The sequence below is a fragment of the Dendrobium catenatum genome, unplaced genomic scaffold (assembly GCF_001605985.2).
Source record: "Dendrobium catenatum unplaced genomic scaffold, ASM160598v2 fragScaff_scaffold_134, whole genome shotgun sequence".
Lineage (NCBI taxonomy): Eukaryota > Viridiplantae > Streptophyta > Magnoliopsida > Asparagales > Orchidaceae > Dendrobium > Dendrobium catenatum.
The window spans coordinates 1,522,049-1,531,662 of record NW_021318596.1 but is presented as its reverse complement, the minus strand read 5'-3'; the positions used below and the strand labels follow the sequence as shown (position 1 = coordinate 1,531,662).

The 9,614-nt window shown below is 33.0% G+C and overlaps 1 protein-coding gene across 1 annotated transcript in view; it reads left to right on the top strand.

The window, feature by feature from the left end:
- The window catches only part of LOC110111389 (probable glutamate carboxypeptidase LAMP1), a 19,898-nt gene extending 10,933 nt beyond the window's left edge, over positions 1 to 8,965 (top strand). The window contains exons 3-12 of the mRNA XM_020843234.2: positions 2,926 to 3,007; positions 5,010 to 5,102; positions 5,194 to 5,346; positions 5,465 to 5,530; positions 5,803 to 5,890; positions 6,482 to 6,565; positions 7,058 to 7,146; positions 8,015 to 8,131; positions 8,230 to 8,370; positions 8,584 to 8,965. Coding sequence (XP_020698893.1) covers positions 2,926 to 3,007; positions 5,010 to 5,102; positions 5,194 to 5,346; positions 5,465 to 5,530; positions 5,803 to 5,890; positions 6,482 to 6,565; positions 7,058 to 7,146; positions 8,015 to 8,131; positions 8,230 to 8,370; positions 8,584 to 8,766 — 1,096 coding nt within the window. The 3' untranslated portion in view covers positions 8,767 to 8,965. The remainder of the gene's footprint in view (positions 1 to 2,925; positions 3,008 to 5,009; positions 5,103 to 5,193; positions 5,347 to 5,464; positions 5,531 to 5,802; positions 5,891 to 6,481; positions 6,566 to 7,057; positions 7,147 to 8,014; positions 8,132 to 8,229; positions 8,371 to 8,583) is intronic.
- Positions 8,966 to 9,614: the final 649 nt, after the last annotated feature.

Genomic DNA, 9,614 nt, shown 5'->3' with positions numbered 1-9,614 from the left:
ATCCTCCTCTCGAATTGAGGATCAATTGTATCTTTGTAGTTTTCTTCTTCTTCTAGTGAAATACAAGCTTCTACTTGTGTTTTTCTCTACGTTTTCCCTGTTTCCTGCTGTTTTTTTTGCTGTGGACAGCAGTTTTGCTATTGGTTTTTACTAATTTGGGCTAGGAATACTTGTGATATAAGTACTTCCTATCAGTTTGCCAAACCACATGCATTGTTATCACTTGTGGATGGTTATGGTCTAAGTTTCATCATTGAAAAGGACTGAGCAAGTTGTTTTGTTTGACAACAGTTTATCATCAGTACCCAAGGTTTGTGGCAGACCAAAGATTGATTCTTTGCAATATCGAGTGGAGAGTATGGTATCTTTGTCAAAATCAATTGAGGAAGAAAAATACTGAAAGAAAATAAATATTTTATAGAGTCTGTTTTATCTATTTTATGAATCAAAACTATTTTTTAGGGTAAGTTAGAAAGTGTTTTGATTTATTAGAAAATGTTTTGATTTATTAGAAAATGTTTTGGGAAGCTTAATCTAGTTTTTGGGAAGAAAGCAAGCAACAGGAATCACAACAATATCTATCGGGTCCAGGGGGAAGCATATAGGACTGGTGGAGCTTAACGAGTCACTGCAATAAAGGAATGGGGATCGGATGCTGTAGACCAGAGAAAGTTTGATGCCTTTGGACAGGCATAATGAATGGAATATGTATTTTGATTATTATTCATCACAACATTGTCATAAAAATACGAAGTAATATTTCAAATCGATTTGAAAACACAATTTGGACTCAATAGAAGTGAAATCAATGGTTATTAGTGTATATAAATTTATTAATTTAAATCTCATAAATATAATAAAATCAACTTAATATAAATAATTGAAAATATGTCCAAAACGAATTTGGACTTTTGCAATGCAAAATTCAATAAGTTTTAGGTACTAAACATTATTTTTGGTGAATTTAGGAATAATTAAATTGGATTTTGGCTTTTTGGGAGAGCATAAGACAAAATTGCAAGCAAACAACCTAAGACCTCAAATGGTACAAACAATCTCTATTGACCTGGAAACCAATTTTGGTAGCTTCTATGGTCGTCATGTCATTTGATGTGTTTGATTGGAACTTATGTCAGCCATGCCATGATTTCTTTTGTTTGACTGACTATTCAACTAGTGAATGGGGCGAAAGATGAGTTAATCTTCTCACCGTTGATTTAGGTTGGGTGACTGTGATTGAGTCATAGTGAAGGATGGTTCATTGAAACTTCTTTCTTAATCAAGCATACCGTATTTGGTCTGAGGGTTATTCCCTAGTCCTTATATGTATGTTGCATGCAATTGAGGTGTTGATGTTGTAACAACTTCGTAGCGATCTTAACTTAATCAAAGAATTACTGGTGCTCAATTAATGGGATACACTACGGCTTTGTTTGAGACGGTTTTTTTACTGCTTCTTAAAGCAGCTTTCTAGTACAACAAATAAAATTTTTATACTAGAAAGTTACTTTAAAAAGCAATAAGAAAACCGTCCCAAACGAAGCTTAAGTTGTTGGATTCTGATTACTGGCAGTTGTTTGCCATCCTGGAGCTTCATCAGTATGCCTTGAACTGTCTTCATGCCCCTTTTTGAACGACATCTTAAGAAGATAAGCTGGATTTGCTAGAATTATGTTTCAAACATTCTTTGAGTTTTTCAAAGATGTTGAGGGTCATAAAAGTTGGTTGGGATAGGATGACTAGATGAGTGACAAGGTTAGGAAGGTGAATTTATTTAAACTTCTTCTTGACCATTTTTAGTTTGATGGTTCATTAGATTTGCCTTTTAGTATTTATTTTATATTAGTTTTCACTCCAGTTTCATGAGATCTCTCTAGATGATGCAACCTATGGTTGTTAAAAGGGAGGCAGCTAGCAACTATGTAAACTTCATTCATCTTAGTTCTACTTAATTAGTAGTGATAATCAACCCAAAATGACTATGTAAACTAATGAATTACATGACGTGAAAACATCAAATGCTGAATTACACGTATTACTTGATCCCAATTCACCTTTTTTTTATTTTAAAAATTCAAACCCCACGTCACCTGATGAGCAGCATGAAAGGATCAAGAAAAGCAGTATTTGCCAATTTTCAAAGCATCATCATATCGAAATATTGTTGAAAGCATGAGATCCCGCACCACATCCAAATTTCTTGGGAAGAGACTTTTATCAAATCTTTAATTCAACTAGGGATTTGTTTGGAACGGCTTTCTTCCTGCTTCTTAAACCTGCTTTCTAGTTAAAAAGTTAAAATTTTTGTACTAGAAAACCGCTTTAAGAAGCAGTAAGAAAGTCGTCCCAAATGAAGCCTAAATATGATGAAGAGATCAAACAAACAACTGCTCAGCAGTTTTCACAGAATGAGGGAATCAAACAAGCAAATGCTCAGGAAATTTCACATAATCATCAAACTGAAAAAAAAAAAAAATCAGGGATTCAGCATCCATTCTTCTTTCCAAAGCATGTATGTATGTACACTTTCTGTTGCTCTAATCCCTTTTGAACATGTAAAAGTAGGTTTCACTACTCCTAGCTCCCTCTTATGCCATTTGATCCATTCATCACCAATAAATTGACGTTTTTCTGTTTTTTGTTGTTCTTCACCATGTTTATTGACATATTGGAAGGTTTGTATTCCTTTTAAGAAATATAGTTTATTGCTCCTTGTACGCCATAATGACATCCTCATTAGCCAGAATCATCTTTTCTAATGATTGAAAATTGATTCATCTAATTTAGTTGACCTCTTATAGTTAGGGTATGAATGATAATGATTGTTCATTTAATTTATTGAATGCGTATAAATGATAACATATTTTGATTGATTGTAAATAAATGCTTTTAATGACACTGACAATGTCAAATCCGAATATTTAGGTACGTGATCATTGGTAATCATCGTGATGCATGGACATTTGGAGCAGTCGACCCAAACAGTGGAACTGCTGCTTTGCTTGAGGTAGTTCAATTCAAGTAGATGCTTCATGCTTTAGAGCATTATATTGGATGATATAGGTTCAGGGTGAAATACTCGCAAAATGATCCTTGCAATTGACTAGCCTTCAAATAAATGGAACATGAAAATTAAAACATTATTAATTCATTTGGGATTTTAGGGTTTTCTAACATTATTCATGCAAAATGTTAGATTTTTCATCAAACATTCATGAAAGCGATCTTACAAAATTAAAACTGAACTCTATAAAAGTCATTTGAGTCAAAGATAAGGATTACTCATGGAAACCTAACCATAAAAAACAAAGAAACTTGCAAGAGATGGGTTTTCCTTTATCCATACAAATCCTCTTTTTTATAGCAATTTTGGATTCCCTGTTATACTTGCTTCGAAAAAAACATCTCTACTTTGTAAACAAGTTCAAAGAAAGGGCTATAAAGAAAAGTAAGAGATAATGGATCAAAATACAGGGAGAAGAACTGAATCAGTGGAGTGTTCCCATCAGTTCTTTCCAATTTCATATATAAGAGAAAAAAAAATATTCATAAAATAGAATTATGGCATCTATATGATAAGCAGAAAGGAGAAAACTACTCCTATGTACAATGATGAGAAGGATCAAAATGGACTCTCAACTCTTTGTGAGGGATCACAATGGTCCCAACTCTTATGAGGGACCAATTTGGTCTCTCAACTCCTCTAAATGGGACCTATTTGGTCATGCCATCTAATGGTAAAGTTGATGGTGTTAAGTATGAAGGTAATTTAGTCATTTTTAATTAAAATATTTAATAAGTATAATTTTTTAGTGTAATTGTATTAATAATTATCTAATTAATTAGTTAATTTTTAAATAACTAATTATGTAATTAATACTCATACTAATGAATTATTTAATTTAAAGTATTATATAATTAGTTTAATTGTTAATTATCTCATTAATCTTGGGTTTACTTTTCATCTTCTCAATTTTGCTTTTTCCTCGCCATTTTGTTATGCCTGTTTCGACCTTGTGTGCTTCGCCTGAAGTGAAGTTTGACTAGTTGAAGTAGTGTGTTGAAATAGTCACTAAATAAGCTTCTTCGCCTCCTTCGACAACATCGGTGTGGGCTCTGAAAATTCGCGCCCGGCCTCTCCTTTTTCGGGAGAGTTTTAACGAATTAAGTTCCGAGATAAATTTTTAGAAGGCAGATTGGATTGAAATAATACACTACCCAGAGATTGTAACTTGCCCGAAGACGACAGTAGAAAGCCCATAATGCATACAGTTATCCTACATACAAGCAGATATAGTGAATGTATTGCAAGTGCTGTGGATCCTTTACAGGCATAAGTAAGAAGATTTGCAGCAAGTGCGACAAGCTGCCTTCGGGTAAAAGCAATGAGCCTGTGATAAATGCAAGCATCTACGAGCAACTGTAGGAAATTCGTCAGTGCATGATAGTTCGTCTACAAGAAGCAACAAGCAACTTATAGCGCAGCGCAATGCCACCAGATCTGCAACATTTATACAAGCGATTAGAAGGCTATATCTTTATGATGATACTGAAAATACACTTGAAAATAAAACATGCATGTGCTCCAACAAATGCGATAAATTTGCAAACGCCAATGTCTGAGAATGTTGCGCGGTTAAATGTTCAAGCTTCATTCTCCTCCATAAAAGAGCTAGAGTTAACCTGACTTGAATCATAAAATGCTTTCCAAATTCCTACAAAAATAAAAGTGATTTTAATATTACCCCGATGATGGTCATGTTGATTGCAAAGAAGTAACTTCCTGATATCATATGGTCACTATATAATGAAAGAACTATCACTTGCGTTGCCTGCCTAGAAGTAACTTCCTGAGAAAAAGGAGTTAATAGTACTGAAATTAAATTGGAATACATTCCAGAAAACAGAAAAATCTTTTGCCTGCTAGATAGCTACTTTGCCAGTGTTTTTCCTATGCCGTGTTTCTTAGGTCCTTTTAATTGGTGATTGTTATAAGTTGACCACTTCAGTTGGCCCAAAGATTGGAAAAGTTGCAAAACAGAGGCTGGAAACCACGAAGAACCATTGTTATTTGTAATTGGGATGCGGAGGAGTATCACCTGGTTAGTCTCTTTATCTGTCTTCCGCTTCCTTCCCTTCCAATGTAGTTTTTCACTGATACTAAAATCTTCAACCTATGTATTTTTTCTGCAGCTAGGTTCAACCGAATGGGCTGAAGATAACAGAGAGATATTATCGTCTAGGGCTGTAGCATATTTAAACGTAGATTGTGGAGTATCGGGTCCTGGGTTTCATGCCTCTTCAACCCCTCAACTTGATAAACTGCTCAAAGAGGCATCCAAGAAGGTCTTACTATGTTATTTCTGTTCATAGAATAACATTTCAGAGTTTAATTTGAGCAGCATTGAGTATCATTACCCTTTGAAATTGAACGATATACTTGTCGCGAATTCTAATTTTGTAGGTTCAAGATCCTGATAACTCATCTCAGACTCTGTACGATTCATGGGTTACTTCTGATTCTCCTCTGGTGAGTTCATGACTGCTCAGTTCATGCAAACATTAAATGATTTTTTTGCATGATTAGATAGGTAAATTCTTATTAGTTTTCCACCTTGATTTAGGTCTCGTTTGGGACGACTTTTTTACTGCTTCTTAAAGTGATTTTTTAGTACAAATTTTGTTATTTTTTACTAGAAAGATAATAATTGAAGACTGTCTTTTCTTTCACTTATGAGCTTGTAACAAGAAATAATAATGTATTTTAACTGAATATTAAATTTGCTGAACTCTCTATTGAAGGTAGGAAGGTTAGGTGGTGATGGAAGTGATTATGCGGCTTTTGTTCAACATATTGGCGTGCCTTCAGTTGACATTAGGTTCGGACGAGGTATCCATAATTTTCTCTAATAATTTTTATTATTACAGTGAAGTCGGAAGAGACTGACTTAGAAATAGGTTTTTTAATGAAACTAATATGATGCATTATATGGATTCAGGTAAAGGAATTTGAAGGTTCACCCATTGAAAACCACAAATTAAATCAACAACTTAACTTTTATTTTTAATATAAACATTTAATATTAGAATTATAATTTTAAATAATGACAAAATGATTAAAATAATTTGAAATAACTAGCAAAAAATAGAATCATGTGATATCATTTGAACAATTGTGATTTAATTCCACAAATAAAATTTCAGTTGTGCCAAGTTTAAACAAAATTGTGAGCACTAATAAGCTAATATCAAATTATTATTATTCTGAGGGATCTTTTATTATTATTTTGGTATGTTGTTTTGTGTTATTCTTGATGGCAGTTTTAGGTGTCTAAGGCTTCGTTTGGGACGGCTTTCTTACTGCTTCGTAAAGCAATTTTTTAGAATAAACATTTTATTTTTTATGCTAAAAAGTTGGTTTAAAAACAGTAAGAAAGCCGTCCCAAACGAAGCCCAAATTTAACCTTTAAACGATTTGTAGGTTATCCTGTTTACCACTCCATGTATGATGACTTCGTGTGGATGCAAAAGTATGGGGACCCACTCTTCCATAGGCATGTTGCAGGTAATTTCTTAGGGATTGATTGGGATCATTTTTAATTTTTATTTTTTTATTGTATTTTAAATGCATTAATTTTTTTTTAACAAATTAAGTTAAAAAAAATCAAAATAAATTTGAGATGTTTTTACTCTAGCCATCTTTACCTCGTTGGCCGTCGTTATCCGCCGGCAACCACTATTGCGCTACCGACGATCATCACCACCATCACCACCATCATATAAATTAACTAAATTTATATTCATTTAAAATAATAATGTATTTTTAATATATTAAACTATTTTATTTCATTATAAAATATAAAAAAAAATGGCCCTTGCATTCTTAATTAGCGAGTATATTGCATCACGCTGAAGATTTTGGCTACAGGAAATTCCTCTGGCTTGCTCTTTTGTTTGCGAGTTATTTACTTTGTATGATACAACATTTATTTTGATTCTTTAATGCCTCAATTTTGAAAATGACAGTCTAACTATAATTCTACTTTTTTCCTTACAGCTGCAAGCATTTGGGGACTGGTTGCTTTAAAACTGGCAGATGAGGAGTTCTTGCCTTTTGATTATATGTCCTATGCTTCTGAGCTCCAGGTAAATTTCCTATAACTTGCAGATGCCATTGTAGGTCATCCACGCAAGTACGATGCAACTTGTTGATGGGCGTTGATTTAGGCTTTGTTTGGGACGAATTTCTTATTGTTTCTTAAAACAACATTTTGATAAAAAAATTTAATTTTTGTACTAAAAAGATGCTTTTGCGCACTAAGAAATTTTGCACACACAAAAAGGGTGCTTGAAGCTATTTTTTTTTCCAGAAATGAAAGACCTCAAATTAGGAGAACATTTGATTTTGTAAAATGACTTCTGGATAATTGTATTGTATTTGAAAATGACTGTCAGTTTATTTTTTTCTTCTTAGGAGAAAATTACACTTGGTTAGAAAATATTAGGAATGACCTTTCTTTATTAGATTTAAACGAGAATTTGACTTTTAATAGAACACAATGGAGAAAAAGGATTCATGTAGCCGACCCCACGTAGTGGGATAAAGGCTTGATGTTGTTGTTGTTGTTGTTGTAGGAGAAAATTACACTTGTCTTGTCTTTTATGATCAATTGTCCTGCTCTTATGATCATTTGGCTTGCAGTTCCAATGCAAATTTTTATTTTTTGGACATTTAGGCCATTTAAGGCAAACTCACACACACAACGCATACACATAGACTCGAATCCTAGACCTCTTAGTTGGAAGCCTAAGCTCTCAACCAATAGGCCAAGGAGAGTTGTGTCCAATGCAAAAATACTTCGGGGCTTTTTGACCCAATTTTCTTTTTCAAAAACTGTCTATTTTAGGCAAAATGATCGCGTCTGACATCATTTGCAAGTGCATTCTATGTTCATGGCAATAGGATTTTTTTAGTTTTTTTTTTTTATCTATTCAGTTTTATTTTGTAAAACAGCAAAGAGCGAAGGTGTTGGAAAACGAATTGCTTGGAAAGCCAGTGAGTTTTTCTTCTTTATACAAATCTATAGAAGATTTCAAAAATGCTGTTGCAAAAGTTAACAGCCAAATGAAGGTACCTCAATGCTTTCTTATTCTTCTACAAAGTAAATTTGTTTTTTTTTTTTTTTTGCTTGTTACAAGTTTCATTGCCTGAAAACTTGATACTTCCAGGAATTAGAAAGCAAGGTTTGGTTGTCAAAATGGAAGAAAGAGCCAGTTAAGGTTCGGGAGCTTAATGATCGGCTAATGTTGACAGAGAGGGCATTTACTGATCGAGAAGGCCTATTTGAAAGGCCCTGGTACAAGCATCTGGTACATTGATTATGACTTCATTTGAGATGGCTTTCTTCCTGCTTCGTAAAAAAACTTTTTAGTATAAAAATTTTAATTTTTGTAATAAAAACCTGCTTAAAGCTGCTTTAAGAAGCAGTAGGAAAGCTGCCCCAAACGAAGCCTATATTACATACTTTAAGAAGCATTTAGGATTACTGGAAATAGATCTTCTAATATGGATTCAATTCTCAGATTTATGGGCCATCACAGCATAATGGATATGGATCAGAATCATTTCCTGGCATTGATGATGCCGTTAAGAAGGCAGAAACTTCAAACACATCATCTTCGTGGCAATCTGTACAGCACGAAGTTTGGAGAGTTGCTAGAGTAATCACTCAGGCTTCCCATGTTCTTAAGGGGGAGCTTACATGATTGCATGCTCTTAGACAGTAAGCAAAATTTATAAATATGTACTTAAAAAAACAGAGGAAAACATAGTGTGCTATATTTTTTCTCCTTGTAATCTTGGCAATTGGGGATGATAAGGATCATTTTCCTGTAGTAATAAGCTCATGGCAGCCATCATTCCGAAATTTTTAGTTTTAAAATCTATGTTAATACCTTTGTGTAACATGCTTTTTTATTGTGTGCTGAGAGATTTCTAGAAAGTATTAGTATTTATATCTTGAGCTTAAGCTTTTGATGATCAACAACATGGTTTGATATAAGCTTATATTATTAATTTGATTTATGTTGGTATGAATATGCATATTTCAGGTGAAGGTTGACAGGGCAAATCATGAATAAAATATACTATGGGGTACATAAATGATTCAAAAGAAGGCAATAATTTGAATATTTCGAGATGCCTTGAGTTGATTTAAGGTTAGAGCTTCCAGATGCAAATCGTTTTATTTATTTTTTGAGCCTCATCCTATTGTATTTTTCAAGTGTTGAAAATGGTAAGATTATCAGTGCACTCTAAAATATTGAGTGCAAATTAAAAGTTTATATGGGATGGCTTTCTTATCATTTTGTAAAGTTATTTTTTATATAAAAATTTCTTAAAAGGAGAACAAAAGTAGTGGTTTAAAGTTATTAGTTATGAATTTTTTTAATGTTTTTTAATACAAAAATGATTAAAAAGTTGCTTTAAGTAAGAAAATTATTTTAGGTGAAGCCTAAATCTAATATTTAAAAAAATATCTTCAATTGATTTTAGTTGATTGTATTGTTTGATTTGTATCATATTGTTTGGTAGTTTGAACTTGGATTGATTG